The sequence below is a fragment of the Pygocentrus nattereri genome, chromosome 18, assembly GCF_015220715.1.
Source record: "Pygocentrus nattereri isolate fPygNat1 chromosome 18, fPygNat1.pri, whole genome shotgun sequence".
Lineage (NCBI taxonomy): Eukaryota > Metazoa > Chordata > Actinopteri > Characiformes > Serrasalmidae > Pygocentrus > Pygocentrus nattereri.
The window spans coordinates 32,479,948-32,502,596 of NC_051228.1; the positions used below are offsets into that span (position 1 = coordinate 32,479,948).

Genomic DNA, 22,649 nt, shown 5'->3' on the forward strand with positions numbered 1-22,649 from the left:
ACTTCTCTAAGGTCAGCGGAGACAGAAGTGATTTAACGGATCACTGAATGAGCAAGGTGACCCTGTGAGCAGCGACTGTCCTAGAAGTGAACTCTTGGGCAGCCCTACTCTCTCACAGGAAACTTTCTCCCAGACAGTTTTCTCTTCACTTACTCCTTCACAGACTGATTGAGCAAGTAGTGATGTGTACTGAGAATCCTAAAGCTTTGCTTCAGCTGATTCGTCGTTGCCTGTATATTGAGAACTGTTGTGGAACAAGCTTAAACTCAGTGAACTCCATTAGCTGCAGAGCAGACATGCAGTCTTTCTTGAGCTCCTGGCTACAAATTTGTTCATTAGACTATTCTGAACATACAGTACATGGGGAATGTAACTGAATATGAACAGCATATATACATGTACATTATATATATATATATATATATATATATATATATATATATATATATATATATATATATATATATATATATATATATATATATATATTTTAACCATGTAGGTCCCTCTGAAAGAATTTATCTGAATAACTCACAACTTGGTTTTTGAACTCAAGCCACACTATATAGGGGATCCACTGAAAATGCACCTGTCCTGCTCACTACACTGTCCTGTCCTACTATTCAGAACCAAACAGCCTTATTCATCCCCCAAATAATCACATACTTCTATATGAACTGTCTAGCTAATGTGGCCTGAACACAGTTTCATTCATCTCTAAAAACACCCCACAGATCTGTATGAACTGTCTTGATGACCAGGCCTAAACTGAGTTTTAAATGATAGTAATACTCTGCAACGGACTCTGAGCACTGCTCAGTTTCTCAGCGCCCCACTCAGCATTTGGTCATTACTGCATGAATATAAAGCCATATGCAGACCACAGGAAGGCTCAACAGGCTGTAAGCCTTTAAGATACTAATTGTCTGTTACTTTACAAAAGCTAACTGCCCCTTACCTTCACTGAAGCTACTAACCTAGCCTTTTTTTCATATCTTTCAGCTCGAAAGAAGACAAGCTAGAAAGACAGAGGTAGAAAACTCATTCCAAGAGTGATGAATAACTTGAAAGCATTACTTCATTAAATTACTATGTGTAGGTCTAAGCAGTGATCATTTTTAACTCAGGATTACAAGGAAAGCAAGAAAATTTGCAAACCGAGCTACTTTTTAGAACTATATTCTAAAATCTTCAGCTGATCCATGTAAACTTCTACAGCTGAAGCATATTTGAGGTAAACTTTGTTTACTTTTTCTCCATCTTTGCGATCGATGAAATTTGCCCTGCTATTCCTGCTATCTGACGTCATTATCTCTCATTCCTCATAGCAGACAATCCGCTTCAGTCGGAATCACCTGGTAATCAATTCCTGTCGTCCGAGGTGCCACAGGTGGGTCCAGATTTCTCAGAGCGCTGCCCCTCTGTTCACCTTTGTGGAGATATGTATGTAGTGATGGCCGTTGCGACGCTTTTCAGAGCGTCAGCACAGTTAAACCAACTGTATCGGAAAACGGTTCAGTGTTTTGAAGCATTTGTCCAGTCCAGTTCAATTTCCTGCAACGACTGTTTCCAACTCATAGTGAGATATTTCAATCGGCACCTATTTTGCATAAATAAATCCTTATGAATCCATTTGAACATCAAATAAAAGTACCAGTAACATACGATTTCAATTATATTAACTATGGACAAAAAACAATATTAAAAATAACTTTATTTTCCCTTTACATTGGCTTCTCATCATGTGTATACCAAAACTGCTCAAGTCAAACGGTAATATCTGTGGTAATGGAAATCAGTATAATGTTGTAAATAAGCATTGAGGGGGTGCTATTTGAGTATGACAGTGTTTGGTCACATGATGTCACTTTATTTCGACTGTCTGAAGGAAGTGATCCCGTGCCTGAGACCTGGCTCTTTTTCTAGAGCCTTCACTGATAGGTCTGTTTAACTGATGGGACGGTTTCTGCGGTGTTTTCTGTCCGTGTATGTGTCACTGTCTTTCTCTGGTGGTCAAGTTTGGGTTTTTCACACTTTTGCACTTCCTCTGGATGGGTGAATGGCTGCAGACAACTTTTTATATATTTTTACAAATTTTATATATATATATATATATATGTGTGTGTGTGTATATATGTGTATGTATGTATGTATGTGTGTGTGTGTCAGTGTACTGCTCACAGGTTTAATCCAATGGATTGGATTATTTAAATCGGTTTCAGTGGCGGCGGCACGGTGGGGAGCCTGTCGCCTCACAGCAAGGAGGACCTGGGTTCGATTCCCCGACCGGGTGAGCAGGGTACTCCCCGTGTCTGTGTGGGTTTCCTCCGGGTTCTCCGGTTTCCTCTCACAGTCCAAAGACATGCAGTCAGGCCAATTGGACGTGCTAAATTGCCCCTAGGTGTGAGTGACTGTCTGTGTCTGTCTGTCTGCCCTGCGATGGACTGGCGACCTGTCCAGGGTGTATCCTGCCTTCCGCCCAATGACTGCTGGGATAGGCTCCAGCAACCCCCCGCGACCCTGACGGAGAAGCGGCTTAGAAAATGGTTTCAGTGGCGTAACGAAGCTTCGATGGCGGGTTTCACGTGACTCCCGCGTTTAAAGAAAAGCGCCGAATCATCGTATCGAAACATACGACGCCCAGCTTGTCGCCGCTGCTTTGATGTCCTGTTGTCGAGAGTAACGTCTCTATATTTATGTTTGTTTTTACAGACTAAAAAAGTCGTAACGTGTCCTAAACCACAGCAATGTGTCTGCACTAAACCAATGAAGATCTGGATGCGTTGCGAGCAGGTTGAGCGGTGTTTTCAGGCGTGTATTTATGGGGAGTTTGGTCAAGTCCAAGTCCAGTGTCTGTTTGCAACGTTAGCCTCACATCTCTGGTAGTAAACTAAAGAAGCAAACTGAAGAAACCAACCCTTTTTTTGGCTGGTCGACTGCATCCATGGTAAGCGTTGTTCATTTGATTTTTTGCTTTTCGTTTAATGGTCTTAATAATCTCCAAAGTAATCCTATGTTTATGTCAGAAATCCACTGCTAATTAGGCCTAAACGCAGCCTTGTTAATTCACAAAATAATCCCATAGTTCTGTACAAACCGTCCTACTAATGAGGCCTAAACAGCCTAATTAACTCCCAAAATAACCACATAATTCTGTATGAAATCTCATACCGACCACGACTAAACACAGATTTATTCATCTTCAAATTATTTCCAGAACTTTAGTTCTATACCATTTGCTGAGGCCAAACACAGTTTTATTCGTCTCCAAAATGCATAATCCCTTAGTTTTACCTGAGCTATCAGGCTGAGTAGGCCTAAATGCTCTGCTCTGTTAATTACGCCTAAACGCAGCCTTAGGAATCTTCAGAATAATGTCATAATTCTACATTAACTGGCCCTGAATTCACAAAAACATTTAGCATGATATTTTAAAGACTGATGCAAACAGGCATTGTGTTATACTGCTGAGGCATATGAACCAAGGTACACTGTTGGAAATAAAGGTATCATGCAGGTACATGATTCATTCATCAAGGTACAAACAATGTACGTGTACCCTCAAAGGTACAACAGTGTTTTGAAGGTCCGATGGTGCACCTTACATGAGTTTTTCCTAGTGGAAAAGTAGTTAATTGTACTATTTTCATAACCAAATGTTTTAAATCACAACATTAAAATAAAAAGCCTGGAGATAAGACGGGGTGTGTGGAGTCAATAGAGTTTAGAAAATCTAATTTCAGTGGATTCTGGTACAGTTATGTTCCCTGACTAAAGGTACTGAGATGTACCCCTGAGGGTACCACCACAGTGACAAGAGGCGTACTGCCCCAGTGACAGTGTTGTACCTTTTTTTCTGAGAGTGTAGTTATCATGTTAATAAAAGACTGGCTGCTGCTCTGGGTGTGTTTTCTTTTTTTTTCTAGTTATAAATCAAGACTGTTTATGCCAAAGTGGGTATTTGGTGTTATCCCTCCATTTTATTCACAATTGAAAGATTTTGTAGTGCCAAGCAGCTGCATCCGTAGTGTGGCGCTTTGCCTGTTGATCAGATGTTGTCTCAGTGTGACCCCGCAGTAAATAACTCTGCTTGTGACTGCATTCACCCCTCAGAGCAATGGCCCAGTGACAAGCCTTCTCTGCTGGAGCTGGGCTGCTAAAGCCTCTGCTCGTTACTGAGGCTGCAGGCAGAGTATTTGTGTCAACGAATCGTCAATGAATAAAATCATCTTTATGGCCTGCCTTGACGTGCACAGTTAAGCAGGATTGTCAAATAATCAATTCTCCCAGCATGGTTCATTTTCTACAAAATGGCTTGAGGATTCTGGGGGGATTTGTCTGAGATTTTTCACAAGTGATGTGAAGGGCCTTTCCATTGACATTTGAGTTGACTACCAGTCTCAGTCCACTGAGCTGCTAAATGTTTCTTCATTCATTTATATTCAAAGCCAAATTTACCTCGGTGTCACTAGCCGTATTCCTAACAGGCCAGCAGGGTGAAACGCTGGCTAGCTTGTTTTGTTTTTGCTCCAGCATCTTTTGTTCGCTCTCAAACTCTATTTAATCTTCTGGAGCACTGGCACAGTTTTCTTCCTGGTTTTCTCTTCCATGAAATTGCCCTTGTAAGGATGACAGAATGTAATCAAAGTGCGTTTTTGGGTGCACATCCTAGGTTCTGAACTGAAGCCCCCCACTCAAAGCAAAAACAAATCATTAGTGTGCGTTACCAATGCTGCCACTAGGCTCCTTTTGCAGGGCATTGGGCTGACATGTTAAGTGAACATTTTTAAAGCATTGCATCATTTTAATGGTCCTGTGTGAAAGAGCTATTTGTTCAGTTGATTCCCTAATTGGAAGAGGAAACCCACTTGATATTCTTTATAACCTTAAAAACTCTTCACCCACAGCTGCTGCAAATGAAAGAGCCTTGTTTCAACAAAACAAGCATGTTGAGTGAACTGTGAAAAAGACACAGACTTGCCTCAACAATAAATCATATGAGTAAACATGAATCTCAAATATTAATTAGTGAGCAAATTAAGACATTTGGAATGGCGTGAAGCCTAATTACCATCCACATTTATACCACAGGGTGCGGACAACCAAAACATTTGCATGAAAACTGCATAACTCATAGGAAATGTACACAGTGGCTGCTTATACTGTATCAACATTACATTGATGGTGTATTCATTAAATGATATTATTATTTATTGAAATGATTAGAATGACTTATTTAAAAAGGATTTATAAGTCCTTTTATAGTCTGTTCCGTCATATAATGTGTTGGGTTCTTTTTCTTTTGTCCCTTTGTGACCCCACCTTCACCCCACTGAACCTGTTTTTTGAACCTTGAAGCTTCAAGGAGTGTACCAAAATATGGCCAATGTTCAGCGAAACACTTAGTATGAATCAGAGCAGCCTTTTAAAACTGAGTTCATTTCTGAGAACACGTGGTCTGGATCATATGTTTACAGATTAAGGAAGTTGCAGCTAAAAGGTCACAGACATTTGGAAAGTGCAAATATTTCGAGGACGTGCTGTGATAAGAGTAATTATAGAAGTTCCATACATGACGCATGTAGTCTTGGTTTTAGGTCTGGTGTGCTTGGCAGGTCAGCTTAGTTTACCGAAACATTCTCCATTTTTGGGAATTCGTTACATGGATTTCAGTATCCAATCATCAGTCTACAGCAACATCTGTGTAGAACAGCTACAGTTTTTCAAAGTAACTGTCCTTCAAGACTTAAGGCTGTGCTCGGTACACTTTCTTCATGAGTTTTCACCCATTTTAGTTTAAAACGTTGTGATAACTGGAGTGGCTACAGTTATTTAGCACAGTTAAAGAGCTAAAAAAGAAACATCTTTGCAAGAGTTTGCAAAGCCTTCCAGCCTCAGCTCTGTTATGTAGACTATTTTCCTCTTTAATTTTCTTCTGAACTTATGTAGTTCATGCCCCAAGTGTTCAATATTTCATTCATACATTCTAGCAAATAAAAAAGAGGCTCTTGTCATTAATAAACGGGCACTAAGGTTTGAATGCAGTTTGATGTCATAGTTTGATTAGAGAGTCTGTTAAGTTCTGAGTTCATCTGGGGTAGAGCAGCAGCCCCGAATCTCTCTAATCGAACTATGAAATCATAAACTGCATTCAAACCCTAGTGCCCTTATTAATCGTCTTCCCACTTGAACCACTACTGGAAGAAATCCGTGTGGTGCAACGATATCAAGGTAAAGTAAAATCTTAAATGTAACCAATATTGTATAGATTTTTTTTTCCCTCATTATGAAGTTACGATAATATAACTTCTATTATTTCTAGACATTTTTACTTTGTTTCAAGTCATTTTCTCTAGCATGATTTAGTAACATCAGAATTATAATTGTGCAGGGTTCAAGAATTAACAGTGCTTAATACAAGCACGAGTACTTGCTAATATAATAAGACTAGTTAAATCTATGTGAAATGAAGAAAATGGCTAGAAATTGCTTCTAATATTTCTACAATTTCAAAATTTGAAATGGATTAGAATAGAATTAACTCTGCTCGTTTCCAATCTGAAGCCCATTAGTTCCTCTGCATATCTTGCCCATGTCTGCCGTTTTTTTGGTGAGGATTCTTACTGTCTACACAAAGATGATGTTTATAGTTCTTCAGTTGATTGTCTTGGTTGACCCTCTTATTGTTTTACCTTGCTACTGGTTTACTGCTGTCTACTCTGTATTGGCCTCTTTACTGTTGGTCTAATGTGGATTGTGCATTACTAAACCGTTAACAATAATGGGATAGCATGATTGGTGCTCATTCACCAATACCTTAAGTATTTTTTTTCTTAAATTCGTTCTTGAGAAAGGTCCCAAGAAAGTCTGTCAGATTCATGATCAGAATTGTTTGCACACTTGTGCTCTTGAGTGTGCACAGATTGGTTTTACCCAAGAACAAATCCCAAATAAGAAAACACTGGTGAACATCAGTCTTTGAGAAAACTGTGTTTTAGGAAAAACTGTTATTAGCTTGTCATGTCTAATGACTTAAGTTAGATTAAAAAAATAGAGAGACTCAATGAGCAGCTCAGATCATACAGGGGACAAATGCATCAGATAAGCGATTGACTGATGTTAAGTGTATGAGAAACTTTCAGGAGAAGATCTGGCTACTGATTGTGTAACACACATAGGAATGGTTTCCCAGACAGGGATTAAGCTTACTCCTGGGGCCATATTGCAGAAACATCTTAACTTTGAAATCTTATGTTTTGTCACCATGACAACTTCAGCTGGATGTTGCATGTAGGACAGTAATTGTTACAGAACATCTCGTAAGTTCATAATACACAGGGTCTCCACTGCCCCCCCTTATTAAATTTTGTGTGTTAATATTGACAAACTTGTCAAATAAAATATTTGTGATTAAGGCGAATAAGGAGGAGTCCCGGTTGTCTGTTTATTAGGAGCAATAACGTTGGCACTGCTGGCTTAAATATTTGGAAAATGGAAATTGCAACTGGGGAATAGCGACACCCTAATAAACATCATGGGACGTTGTCCCAACCTCAGGTTTATTGCACTTTAGTTTTGTTTCAACATTTTACGTCAGTAAAAGTAGCTGTAACTCATATTTTTAACATGAATTACTTGTTTGTTTGTGGACCTATGATCGGTTGCCAGGTAACAGACATGAAAATAGATTTTTGACTTTGTTCAAGTAAGTTAAGATTTCCAATCTTGCGATGAAATGCTAGAAGATGAAACTTAAGATAAAATTTAAATCTGTAATATAAATTTGGAAACTAATCTTAGGTTGACCTGTCTGATCTTAAGACAAAAACCTGAACTGAACTACATTTTTCTTTCAGTGGAAAATCTTTTTCAGAATGCTGTGTAGTCCGGGACTTGTCTTCCTGACAGGGAAGTCCAAACTATAAAGGGAGCCCAGTCTCAATGGGTTATCAGGTAAAGTGATACACTTGAGTGACACTGTGCTTTTGCTGTTGTCAGCCAATCACAACAAAAATAATTTGCATGTCACTGTGTGCTGAATAGGATGTTTTTTATTATTATTATTATTATTATTTTTAAAAGTTTTGGCTTAATATGATCTCTGAGATGTAAACAAGGTCAGTGGTTCGTGAGATGGTGCATTGTAGAGAAACCCATCAACTGATTTCCTTTTGTAGTGGTGGTGATGGGAGCCAGGGGTTGGCATGTCTAACACACATTTGGCCATTTTATTTAATATTCTAAACCACCAGTGAATTTACACGTGTCTGAGTTTGTTTTGCTGGTAACATTAAATGTTAATGGCAGATCTGGAAAAGTTTTCTTTGAAAACTATTTTGCCTTACAACACCTGGAATGTGGCTCTCTGCCATGAATGTGCTTTAAAAATGTTTAATGTCAAAACCTTAACTCTCAAACAATCATAAAACAATGTCTTGGATTTTGGGTAGCATAACCATTTAGAGTAGCCTAAACTTTCTGGAAGGAAACTTTTCATAGGCATTAAATCCTTTGTGTCCTCAACGTTGATTTTCTGGGTGAAAATATGTTTACACACACTCTATAAAGATGAACTACTTCAGCAGGGAATGACATTTTCCTGTAAATTTTAGTCTCATTCTATTTTTTGCTGACTTCAATATATTTGTAAAACTAAAAATAATTGATTAAATACAAAATGTGCCCTAACTTTTGCACCAAATATGTTCAGCAAATAAACAGCAATCGTGCATTAAAATTCGAAGGCATGTGTTTTCACTAGAGGATGTGTTAAATAACTTTCACCTAAAAAAAAAAAGAAATAAAAAAGTCAACAAAACATATTATTGGACCAGGGTGCCCAAACTTTTGCACATGACTGTATACTGAATTTTAATGAATGTTACTGATGCAATTATAAAATGTAATTTAGATTTTGTCGTGTTGGCCTGAGGGCCAAGCTGACTACACTTGCTCTGTATTTTGTCAGCTGCTCCCCCAGAAGATTCAAAAGGATTGTTTTTTTTCTTTCAGTTGTTGCTGGTTTTTAAGGTGAAATAAAGGTTCATGTGTGTTCCTGAGTCTCTGCTTGGTGTTCTGGTCAGAATGACACTGTACCTTTTCCAGGACTGAGTCACAGTGTGCTAAGAAAAAAAATATTTTTGATTAAGGCATCAATCACTGCGTATTTGGCTGCATTTTTAAAATGAAATGAATCAAAGGGGTAAAGATGTTGGCATAAGATTTCCTATTCTGAAGTTAGATTAAAAATCAAAGGTACAGCTTAGACCATACAGAGGAACAATCCATCAGATAAGCCAATGACTGATGTTAAAAGTGTATCAGAAACTTTCAGGAGAAGAAACGACTGTTACACACACTGGTTTCCCAGATAGAGGTTAGGCCTAGTCCTGAACTACATTCTCTTTTCAATGCAAAATCTCATTTCAGAATGCTGTGTAGTCCCGGTCCAGGAGGGAGCCCAGGGTCAAGTGGGACATCAGGTGAAGTGGGACACTTTCAGTGGTGCTATGGTATGCTTTCGTCAGCCAATCACAACAAATCGCTGTCAGAAGAAAACCTTGCATCTCCAAATTTGTCGCTTTTCAGTGTTTTTTTTATTTATTTATTTTTTTTTACATGATTTGAAAATGCATGTTGCACATCGTGTGTACATTTCATGAAGAATGGACCAAAAGAAATGACCCATCATTGAGATGTAAACAGTCAGTGGTTTGATACAGCATAGGTTTCTCTACACTGTTAGAAATAAAGGTTCTGTGCAGGTACATTTTTCATTGATTTCAAGGTACCAACAATGTAAATGTTGCCTCAAAGGTCCAACAGTGGCTTTAAGGTCCAGTTCTGTACTTAAAATGTTTTTTCCAGGTAAAAAGTACATATTTGTACATTTTTTTTCACGAACAAATGTTTTGAAACAGAACAATAAAATAAAAAGACGGGGTGTGTGTGTGGAGTCAATATAACTTCAATATCATTTCAATGGATTATGGTACAGGTATGTTCCCTGACTAAAGGTACTGAGATGTAACATTGATTGATGTACCACCCCAGTGATGAGAGGAACTGCCCCAGAGACCACTTTCCTACCTTTCTTTCATTTGATCGTCTTTACAGTGGTGGTGATGCAAACCAGGGGTGGGCATGTCTACAACAGCCTTTTTTGCTACTCAAAAGTAAAAGTTAAAGATGTTGGCATATTCTGAAGTGTAACGGCTGTACATTTCTCAAGCATTGTGGATTAGCATTTTCTTGGTTTTGAAATGAGTAGCTGTGCTGACAATGATTTAAAATACTATCAGATGTTGATGGTCTTACACTTTGTCCTTGATGATGCGTTTTAAATACTTTTTCTCTGAAGTTGTCAAGCAAAGAGACCAAGGGGGTCAGACCCTTTATAAGCAGATGCAGCACCCGATGGGAAACAAATAACAGCTTTCAGCATAGAGATGCGGATAAGCACCACTTTATATAAACGTAATGGCACTCCAGGCGGGAGTGAGTGGCTTTGGTGGAATGTTTTGATGACAAAAAGTGTCCCGCTTTGCCTGAACTCCCCTTTCAGGACGCTGCATGCGGTGGATGTTAGTTTATTACCGGAGGAGCCCGAGCGTTGCTTTGAAAGGTGCTTTCTGAAAAGTCCATTCAGCGCGTGGGTCGTACTGCGAAAAGGACCGAGGCTCGCGCTGGGAACACTGAAAAAGCCAATCCAAAGCGCGCTCGCGCCGGCCCCAGCCAATGAGCTGGGCGGAGGAGGGACGTCTCGGCGCGCGCCTCTGCGTCCGCTTCCCAGTTCAGCGCGAGCCTGGGATTGAGCGGGAACAGCGCTGCGCTCCGCTTCACTTTCTCTCCACGCAGGAATTTCGCTCGTGTTTCCCGAAAACAGCAGCAGCCGCCGCAACTACAGCAGCAACAACAACAAACACCTACGTTCTCCTCCAGAACAGACGGACGGCCGGTCGAGTCGCCATGAAGAACCCCATGTACTGGGTGGTCCTGTCCGGAATGGCCATCGCTTTGATCCAGCAAGGTAAGGTGCTGGGGGCATAAAGCCTCACTTAACCGTTACTCGAGCTGGAACGTCAGTACGGAGACCAGCGGCTTTGTTTGAGGAGGGAATGTTCAGTCAGCCGCCGTTGTTCGAGAGGAGAGGTCCTCTGTGGCTCCTCATGTTGGACTTGCTCGCCAACTAAGAGGCGGCTGTGATGAGAGATTAGTCGAGAGCAGATCTGCGGTGATAATGTGGCTTCCGCTGGACGCGAACGTGTCGAGCCTGTCCGTGCTGCGTGTGGGCTGCCGTGGTGTGCGTCCTCACTTTAAGCTGAATGAAAAGTTGTGTTAAAAGAGCCCTCGACGTAGGAGGGTGCCGTTATTTACCTGTTACAGGGCCGCTTTTGTTTCTCAGTATCTGTGAGGCATTATCTGGGGGCGGTTATATGAATTCATCTAATATTGCGTCAAGGTCGTGGAGAAGGAATTGAACAGCCTGTGTGAAAAGGACGTGGTTTTGAGATTATACTAATGAAATGATAATGAGTTTTCTGGAAGTCTTGTGAGAAGTTCTCAAAAATAAGTGCTTATGAGCTTGGAGGTGTGGTTCAAGGAAAACCATTGAACTGGGTTAGAGCCTTTTGTTTTGTTGAGGTTCTTTAAGCTCTAATACAGGTTGTATGTCTCATTTTCAGATAGTAGAACAATCCTTTGGACAGCTCATCAGGGTAGGGGTTCTCAAACTGGTCCTCAGAGACCCCCGGATGGTTATTTTTTGCAGTAGAACTATGTACTGTGAGTTTTAAGTGACTCTTAGTAGTCCCACAATGGGGAAATTTCGCCTCTGCATTTATTAACCCATCCGTGATGTGAAACACCACATACACGCTAATGAGCACACACACTAGGGGGCAGTGGGCACACTTGCCTAGAGCGGTGGGCAGCCCTATCCGCAGCGCACAGGGAGCAGTGGGGGGTTAGGTGCCTTGCTCAAGGGCACCTCCGTCACATACTGTTGGCACTGGGGATCGAACTGGCGACCTTTCGGTCACAGGGCCGGTTCACTAACCTCCAGCCCATGACTGAGTTGGGTTGGAGCAAAAAAGTATACCGTCTAGTCAAGCCTGAGAACCACTGCTTCAGAGGAAGCAGAAGTGATTCTTTTAAGGCGCAACCCCAAAGAACACTCTTTGGCACCTTTACTGTTAGGAATGTAGGCATTAGCTCAGTTGTCAGTAACAGAAATAGCTCTGACTGCTTGGCACAATTACATCATCTTATGACGGAAATGGTACAGGACGCCTTCCACTTTACGTTCAGATTTGATGCTATACAGATGTAACACTTTTCCATCTGTGCTATATGGGTGGTGTCATCCTCATTGTGCCAAACTGTTATTACGGTCATACTTTGCATGTCTTTTGTGCATTTGGCTAATACATTTGGAAGGATTTCTGGATTGTAAAGAAAGTGACCATGTTTGACTTCAGTTTTCTTCTTAGTTCTTTCGCAATGGCTAAAATCTATGGTTTCAGTGTGTTGTAAGAACTGAGCTGTCCATCAAATACACAGTACAACACACCACATTCTGCTTGTGCCTTGTCACCAGCTGTGACTATCAGCCACGGCTTTTTGGTCTAAAATTGGAACGAAAACCTGTGTGTGTGTGTGTGTGTGTAATGGAGGCTTGGTTGTCAGGGGGTTAGGAGTGTTTTGCTTTAGACTTTGAATGAGAGAGAGAGGGAAAGATGGAGAGAGACAAACAGTATAAGAGAGCGAGCGAGAGTGTGACTCTGAGTCTGAGAGTGGCTGTGTCCGCGTTGCCAGGCTGCAGCACATACTCCTGCAACGCTCAAGCCAACATCCTTCCAGCCAGGACAGTCTATTGTATCTTTTAGACTCTCCTCCAACTCTGCTTGAGCTACGGAAAGAATTGTATGTGATTAAACTCAAACCTGGAGCCACAGCTGTGGGTCTGGCTATACACACAGTCCAGGGAAAATGTCTTTCTGAAAGGCTTCTAGATCATTATTCAAGAAAAGCTTTATTAAGCCTAAACGGTGCACAGAAAGACTTTGTGGAGGAGAGTTCAGGGATGAACCTCCACCACCTGTCTTTAGAACGCGAGAGTTTGTGTCGGCTGATTAATCTCCTTTTTGACGATGAACAATGGTGCAGTGATCAGACTCTAAAGATAGTGACCTAAATCAGATATGAGTGCTTAGATTTCGTGAGCGTCAAAGACATGAATCATTTCTCACGGTTATCCTGGCTCTTTATCTTGTCTTCAGAATCTTTTGCTTTAAGGTCTTCTTTTATAAGAGACGAGTCACTGAGTCATTTTTTTTTTTGAGAGAGAGCTGCCATCCTGGTGTGACGCAGCGTGGCGTGTTATTACGGAAATTAGGCCCATTAGGAGCAGAGGATGACTGTGTCTAATTGACATCAGTTTCAGCCCAGATGTGAAATTGCTACTTTGCCCATTTCATCAAAAGGACAAGAGAGTTCGCTCATTTTCTCAAGGGGCCAAATGGTGCATTAGAGCTTGTTGCGATACTCTCTAGAATAACAGCTACTTCGACACACTTTGGAAAATGTAAATACACAGATTCACTGCTTACCCTCTTTCAGTTGTCATGCTTGTGTTTAGTTATTTGAACATTGTTTTCATATCTGTCTAAACATTTTCTACTTGCATATGCTGCACTCGGTTGGTACCTTCCCAATACAATGGGATGCTATAACAAATTTAATAAATTACATTACAGTGTCACAATGTGCTTTTCTAAGCTTATCGTGGACATCAGTACGTGAAAATCACTTTCCAACTGCACGTTTGATTAAAAAGAGTGTAATTAGCTCTGTTTAAATGGAATTATTTCAGCACAGCATGTGAAACACTGAGTAATTAGGTTGTATTTTTTTTTTTCCCTTTTCTTTTTTTTTTTTTAAATAGTATTTTTAAAACGCGGCACTTCTTTGTCTCTCAACTTCTCCAACGTCTGGGGAAAAAAATAAACATTTGGCAGATTATGTATTGTAAAAAATTTCCAGAAGTATGATATTACATGCCCTGCGATGGACTGGCGACCTGTCCAGGGTGTATCCTGCCTTCCGCCTGAAGACTGCTGGGATAGGCTCCAGCACCCCCCGCGACCCTGATGGAGAAGCGGCTTAGAAAATGGTTGGATGGATGGATGGATGGATGATATTACATTTTGCCATATTGTCCATCTCTAGTTAGAGATATATACTTTAAGCCATGTATATTTGGCCATCTAAAAGTCTTGTGATCAGACATGTTTTACCATTTCAAATAAAGGGATTGGAATTCTAGCATGATGACTTGCTATTCACTGGGATCAGATTATAAATATTTTGTGACTACGACTGATTTTAAGAGGCTAAAAATTCCAATAATTGATAATGCTGTCTGTAGTATTGTTTGTATTTTAATTTAATATTCCAGTAGGTTTAGTTAGTGCTTTAACAACTGATGCGACTGTCCGTTCAATTGTCACACTCCCCAGAGTAAAATATGATCAAACACAGTTTGAAATCTGCTGATCAGACCTGTGTGAGAAGTGTGTGGGCGTGGCTAATGAGCAGCTTCATTGACAGCTCTCTGTCTAACATTTTTAAGCCTGCTCCGCCACTCATACAGAACTCAGATCATTATCTAGCTTTTATGTGATGGTAGCGAACAGATGTGGATGGGAGGACGCATGGACAGACGAACGGCGCATGAATAAAAAGAATGGACATATGAACAATGTTGGTGTATGGCTAAACAAATGAACAGACGACTGGCAGCTGCATACAGGTGGTCTAGCTTCGTAGCTTTTGGTTATGCTGGGTTAGCTTTAGCTTCTTAATTTCTCCAACTCAAACTGTGGGCAGGGTAAAAGATGTCAGCCTTGTGATTGGTCAGGGGAATGCTTACAGAAGCATTGCCGAAAATTAAGACTGCCCACTTTGCATTGAGTGAAGAGAAACATGGTGCAAAACCTTGGTCATTTACTGATCACTGGAACAATTATTCAAAGGGTATACTTATGTATTTATTCTTTGCCTGCAAGAACAAGATTAACCTATAAAAAACAAACCTTAACCTTAAAAAAAGCACGCAGGGTATAGGTTCGCTGCGTTTTTAAATGAAAAATAAAAGACAATCGAAACTTTGTCTTAAATGTGTTTTAGCACTTTTTCTTACATCGGTTCTCTTCATAAAAATGTCATTCACATGGTAAACACTAGATCTGGATTGGAGCTGGCGCAATAATACGTTTTCTACTCTAGTTCTCATACCAGTGTCGAAAACTTAAGTATTGACCTGTACTGATATTGAGCTGTTTGCTTTTTTTTTTCCTTTTTCCATCTTCAAAAACTACTAAGCTTTACCTTGAACTCTCTTAATTGAATCTATGCACTTAGCTTGATGAAAAGACAATTGTGTTCAGACTTGAAGTGTTGAGAATCTTGAGTTGAATCTCCCAGGATAAGTGAATAAGATGATGGATGTTGGGTATGTCAGTTTTCACCTAAAGTGCAGGCATCTAGATTTCACTCAGGGATTAACTATCAACACTTCACCTGGAATAGATATCAGTTTGAGGATGTACATGGTCTAGTTTGCATGGTGTTTGAGTGGGTTCTTTTTAAAATTTCATAACACATCCATATTGCACACATGCACAGCCCTCCCTTTCACTTGGTGCACGACTGTTCATGGGAAGGAAACAGAATTTTTATCTTCATTGAATATTATTATCCTCTGCATCTGCAGAGCAGCGCAGTGTCATATACAGCCATGGATGTGGACCATTAGCTACTATAAGTATCAATCTCCAGCTACTGCAGAGCTCAGTTCAGTCTGGCTTCAGTCCTAAATTCCCCTAACTGGTCCTATATTACAGTTTTACAATCTTGAGGGAAATATTTCCTTTTTCTTGATCTACACTTACAAAAAAAAATCAATCATGGAGCTCTTATGTATTCATTCAAAGCCTGTGTTTTTGGCTCTGTAAGAGCTCATATTGGGAGCAGTAGTTGTCTTTGATCTAGACACTGACCGGTAAATTGATCAGCCAGTATTAATGTTTCATGGGTTATCGGTATTTTAAAAAAATCCTATCAATGAAGCCCCAGTATTTTCTTTTTTAAATTGTTTGTTTTAAATTATAACACATGGGAGGGAAATCGCTCATTTCAGAGTATTCACGAGTTAATGAACATTTTCTAATTGTATATATGAGGGCACAATAGGCAGTTGGTTCCACTAGATAGGCCTTGTAAACGGCTAAAAAAAAAAAGTGGTGTTTGAGAATTTTTAATAGCACAACTGCAACAGTGTACCATATCAAAAGCAAACATCCCCAAGCATAAGAACTGATAACATTGATGCACAGCAGCATGTGGAAATCGCACATGGGTGTGCAAAACTATAGAGAGCTACATGGGGATGCTTAGTTTTCCAGAGGCCCCGGGGTACATTGAAGCAAAGCTAATGTCAATTATGACATTTGTTTTAACTTTTTCTAGTAGTGAGTGGCAAATGGCTTTAAAGCTTTCAAATATTGAACTTTCAGTAGCCCACCCTGGTGTAGTACTGTGCACAGGGGTGGGCTACATTGCATTGGGTAATAAGCACTAACATAAAAATAACAAATAAAAATAACTAATACAAATGAATGTAGTGAATTTATGCATGACATTCTTTAACCATTTCCAAACCCCTCCTTGAGGAAGCCTAGCCTCAAAAGAGGGCCTACTTTTCTGTAACCAAGAAAGTCTTGCTGTTTTTGTGTTGCATTTAATGTTTGTGTGCTTTTCTCATTTATTTATTCTACAGCTGCAAAAACATGGTTGTCCAAAAAAAAGTTTTAAGCGGTTTGCTTAGGTACCCAAGACTTTTGCAGAGTAATGTACATTCCAGTTATTTGATCATATTAGTCATTTTGTCAACCCCTTGGTTATGTAATCATGTGAATCACATTGTAGTTGTGAACAGTTTGGTTTTAACAAAAGGGTAGGGTATGTTTTTAATATACTGTCAGGCTGTTTATTTCATATATATGCGTACTTATGCCTGGCCCCACCTCACATTACTTCTTTTCATGGTATATACAAGAGACATTTTTTAATACTAGTGCATTAATACAGAAGCTGATGTGCATGCTCATTACTGTACACATGTCAGGTAGTCAGATTTCCGAACTGGAGCCATAAGTTTTGTTACTGATCTATTGATGTGTCCTTGATTTTAGGCTTGTTCATTAACTTTTAATGAAGATCTGTTATCAGACAAAGGAATTTGTCAAAATTTGCATCCCTAAACCACATGTAACCATTATCATTAGAATTGCATGTCATAACAAAACAAGGTGAAACGCTAACAAACCATAAAACTATTAAGAATTCTGAAAAACCACCCTCAATGGTACAGACTTTATAAGTTACTGCTGTTTGGGTTTAACGAAAGTAAGTTGGTAACTAAGTCAGCAATGAAACTATTGAAATATTCTGTCTTTGATTATATAATACTATAATGGCTAATATTAATGGTCATCAGAATTTTTAGCTCCTTAAAATCAGCATTGGCATTGTGGACCCTCCATCAATACAATGAGAGGAAAATATTGTGATCGAACGTGAAGTTCTTGTAATTACCCCTTTAAAGGATCTTTAGTGTGTGGTCAGTTGGTGACTGTGGGTTAATAGCGCAGAGGTCAAACCAATAGGCTGTGCAGCAGGCAGACTCACAGAGAGCCATTCTTGGGTTGTCACGTCAAAGGAATGCAGCCCTTGTATGAGGTATAGCAGTGCAGTACAATCGTGTCTGTGTAATCGTCAACATCAAACAAAAGCCCATTGGAAACGTTGACATCTCAAACGTTCTTTCAGGATTTAGAAGTAATTGTTAAAGGCATATGCAAAGTCAGTTTGAGTTCATCTTTTATAGTGTAGAGATTAGTTTTATTGAGCAAACTGTTATTCGTAACTACTTTATGAATTCTTAACACGCACATTGGGAAAAGCTGAGTTCATGTTTGAATCTTTGTCATTACGGTAGTCTTCTAACAAGGAACTGTTCCTTCCATGTCTGAGCACACCCTCACCGAGAGCTCTTCTCTAGAACTCAGCCTAATTATAGCACAAACTGAAAGCAGCTCTGCAAAACTCTGGGAAACACCTTCTTAAAAAGGCCAAGATGAAGACACTTACCTGCCTCCTCTCAAAGCACACTGCATTTATGTGTCAAACCAATTACTGCCTGTCATCAAGCCTCGTAGCGAGTGTTGCACATTTTAGAAAGAACAGGACATGACGTCTCTTCTTTCATCATGGGCATTGTGTAGAAAGCGTATTGAGCGCCCTGTATCACGGAAAACCGAATTTCCCTCGCTTTTTTGAGCGAGTTTGATATGGTAATGTAAACATTAGTTAAGTTTCAGAATGAAAATAGCATGCCAGGTCAGCACATTTTAAATAAAATTATTTTATTGATGTTACATATACCCATCTATTAAGCCTTGCAGCAGTTTAGCTCCATCCGTTCATGCTAGAATACAGGTAGATTCAAAAAGATTAATCTGATTTCAAAATGATTTGTCACATGTAAATCATTATAGTACAATGCAGTAAATTGTAAATTGTGTATATGAGCATCAAGTTTACGTAATTTCACAAGTGCCAAATATGAACCTCCTCCAGCTGTACAGACAAAATCAACACAATAGGCAGATTCACCCCATACTCAATTGAGCATGTTGGGTGTCACTATACTCATGGCTCCTTCAGTGCCATTTCGGAGATCATCCAGTGTTGTGGAACCATCAACAAATGTTCTGAGCTGGTGGAGGTTCATTGCTGACGAAAATCACGTTGCACAGTTATGATGGATTCACTCTCATCGCAGACTAAAGGGAGCTGTCTTCTGGTGACAGTCACAAACTCTATGACCCCCTCTTTCAATTGGTATGCGATTGGTTCCGAGGCGCCTCACAGTAGTAAAAATATGGCGCTTTGAAATCAGATGAATCTTTTGAATCACCATGTGTGTAAGTAGTGTCTCAGCTTGACAGCTCTTGAACGAGGTGCAACACAGGGTGGCCAGTCAGTTAGTTCATTTATATGTAGGCACTGTAACAAAAACGAGCAGTTTTTAAATGTACTTACTTTTAATGGGCTTGTGAAAATGAATTATGGTCATATTTGATACCCACACAACTGTCATAGTCAGTGGACCTCATGAGGGGGAAAAAGTAACATACAAGAAAAACATGTAGGGTACAGCCCCTTTATATAAAGAAGATTAATTAAACAATCACATCATACCAAAATAATTGTATAATATAAATTTAAAGTAGCTATAAATTATTTATTTATTTATATTTTTTGCATAACTTGCTGGCTTGCTTCTGGTGGCATGCTTTTCATGTTGCTGAAATAGAAAGTAACTTGGATGAGTGACCTGACTGATGTGGAACAGGAGTTAAATTTTACTGCTTTACTGCAGTGGAGGGTGATATCAGGATCTGCTTTGCCACAAGTTGCCTTTTTTTTGTAGATGATCATGTACATGAGCTGAAACTTTTTTGTGAGAGAAAAATCACTCTTTACTCCGCTGTGTTCTTTCATGTCATGCATGCATTTGCTTTTTACATTTTTGTTATTGCATTGAATGTTGACTGAAAAATGAATAAGAATTTAGCTAAAATGGTCTTTGTTAATCAAAATCGGTAATGCATATGAACATATATGCAGAGTGATGTCATTTATCAGTAGAATTGATGACTACACATTAAAATAGAAAACTGAATGGATAGTTTCATCAGTGCTTGTAAGAATATAATGGTCATTTATGAAAACAGAAGTGAGGAATTTGTGTTGCAAATATATGCGCTTATATCGCTCATAGTATTCTGGATGTTATAAAGGATGTTATGGAGAGTCCACATGGACTGAATTCTTATGCTTGTCTGCTTTCAGCTCTCTAAGAGACATTTAAAGCAGAAAGCAAGCGGATTTATTTATCGGAAAATGAAGTTTAGTCCTTTTAACTATCTCTCTATGATCAGGTTACAGGTTAATTGCTTTTACGCTATTTTCTATAATTTATTCTTAACTGCAGATGCAGTGCCTCAAGCATAGTTTTGAGTATTTCACAACTTTTATTTGGTACCCCCTTATGTTTGGGTTTTTTTTCTTTTTCTCACCAGCTCAGAAAATCAGAAAAAGTATTTCATAAGAATTTCGTGGTGTTTTTTGGAGTGATTGTGCCATTTACACAACCCAAGGAAGTAGTATAAATATAATATGGTGGGTTGTGAGGTTTCTAGGCACATTACAGTTTATTTACTACAGAGTCAGGTTATTTGGTTTGGGATTTCCAGGGTTTTACATTAGATTACAGCAGACTGTCAGCCTACAAGGTTCGTATTTTCCAAAACCAGAATATTACACAAGACCTTAAGGGATTTCATTAGCTTCTACCCGTGTTCTGCTCTGAAAGTCATAGCTGTTCAGCATCTTTCATGTCACAGTTCTTTCCTGGGTAAGTTAATCCTGGTGCCTGTTCGTTGTAGAAGCTTGGCCCTATGTTGTTTTTCATGCAGCAGATGGCACAGAGAGCGGTTAAGCAGCACATGGTCAGCTACTAATCCGTGTGGTGGTGATTAGTGCGTGTGTGTGTGTGGCCTCCTCATGAACATGAGGAGTAGCCGTGAAAAACCAAAGCCCAGACATTTCAATTAGAGCTATCACCAATTGTGCTCCTACTCTGCACAGAGCCCTGATTAAAAGAGCTCTGCTAATCTATCAGAGTGCTGCTACTCTGCTTTTAAGGAATGAAGGACATTAGGGCACATGTCCGTATGAAACTCCTTCACTTGGAAAATGGTATTATTGGGTTGATGGTCCAAAAATCCCCTTTAGTTGTGTGTGGTGTGATGATTAGATGGAATCTTCAGCAGAGTTACTTAAAAGAACTGGCTTACTGTTTTACTTGCTTAAAAGATCTCTAATAGGTCTCTCAGCGTAGTGTCTTATATTTCACTCTGTTTGGCTTTTAAAAGTAGTGTGAAGATGCAGAGCGCTACATCCCTGATTATGAATTGAAATGAAAAGTGGAAATTAGTGGAAACGAATGAAATGTGGCAGTTGACTCAGCATCCTGCTGAATCGCACTATTCCATTTTACAGCCGAGAGTCTGCAATGTTCATTGAATTTCACGGAAGCTTATGGGGGATTCTCATAATTAATGCTAAACGCTTGGGTGGCAGTCTTAATGGCCTTTTTGGGTCAATGTAGAAAAGAATGTTTCTCATTAATCATCGGCTCTTTGTTATCTGTTTTCTTTTCTAACACTTTCTTCACTTAACCGAGGGCATAGTCCACCAAAGTTATGAAAAATTTACAATGGAAAACAAGCAACGGTTGGATACATCAAACATTCTGCTTCAGGATTGTATGACTCAAAGGAAACCTTTAGCGCAAAAGCTCAAGTGCCTGTCATTTTGTTTCTTTTTTCTCCCCACAGTTTAGCAATAGAGGTCATGGTGTAGAAAACATTGCAATGCTGGATATGTTCCCTGTGGGGAGGAGCTCTCAAGACTGGTTTTCAGAATATTGTATGGTGTCCATCCGTTTCTAACGCCTCCACAGTACAATGTGGTGAGAAACATGTTCATTTGAATAAGCAAGGTGAAAGATGAGTGAACTTGTGACATGCACTCAATAGCGTTTTGCATATGACAGAACGCGAAGACTTTTAATGTTTTGCTGTTTTTATGTAATGTTCTAGAAGGCTTAATTCCCCAGGGATTCATCTTGAGTAAATGTTGGCCAAGAGAGCTAGTGAACTCAACTGTCAGTCATCCTGGAATAGCTAAGAATATTTTAGAAAGTTATCAATGTGTGTATTCCATAAGGGTTTATTTATTTTTTTACTGAAATCAGACCCAAGGGTGTTGACCACTGGCTAAATTTCGTAATCATTTCTACTCTGTAAGATCCTTGGCGCCGGCACACTGTCATCCCATGTCAAAAGCTTTCAGACTGAGAATGTGTAAATATAAATATGTAATTTACTCTTTGTCTCCTTAATCACATCAGATTAAGTTTGGGCTGATAATGGCTCATCTCATTAAAATTTTGACACTTAATCAAGCAATGTTTGCGATAGCTCATTTGCATGTCCCAGTTGAATAAGTTGTGGTTGTTGCATATTTATCAGTATGCCTTAATAAGGATGGTGAGTTTCCAGGACATAAAATATGAAGCCCTAGTTTTTTATTTCTTGGCGAATGTTGTTTTTTGCTGTGAGCTTAGATGCAGATCCCCCCTCCCCCCAAACCATTTGGTTCAAAACCTATTTCTTGTCATCATTAAGTTATACTTAAATAATGATTTGAAGTGAGATTCTTTACCAATTAATTATTTGTTTATTGTCACTCATTTGTATTAGGACTAGACTTGTGCCCAGTGATGGTTAATCAGGTTACTACTGTAACAGCCCCCAGTGACGGTAGAAACTAATTTACAAGTTTAAAAAAAAAAAAAACCTTTTTAAACATTGGGTGATGTGGTGTCCTGCATTAGCTCTGTTTATTGTGCCTAACATAGATTATTCTAAAAACACAGCTGTGCTGATTAAACA

General features: G+C 39.4%; 1 protein-coding gene and 1 long non-coding RNA gene across 7 annotated transcripts in view; both read left to right on the plus strand.

Annotated features, from left to right (window-relative positions):
* The first annotated feature begins 2,638 nt into the window (after positions 1-2,638).
* Positions 2,639-9,570, plus strand: LOC119265951. Its single transcript, XR_005131784.1, has 3 exons — positions 2,639-2,947; positions 7,857-7,953; positions 9,430-9,570. It is a non-coding gene; the product is annotated as an uncharacterized LOC119265951 (long non-coding RNA).
* Positions 9,571-10,722: 1,152 nt separating this feature from the next.
* The window catches only part of ntm (neurotrimin), a 420,957-nt gene continuing 409,030 nt past the window's right edge, over positions 10,723-22,649 (plus strand). For all 6 annotated transcript variants that reach the window (XM_017691327.2, XM_037547311.1, XM_037547312.1 and 3 more), the window contains exon 1: positions 10,723-11,029. In XM_017691327.2, coding sequence (XP_017546816.2) covers positions 10,738-11,029 — 292 coding nt within the window. In that variant the 5' untranslated portion in view covers positions 10,723-10,737. The remainder of the gene's footprint in view (positions 11,030-22,649) is intronic.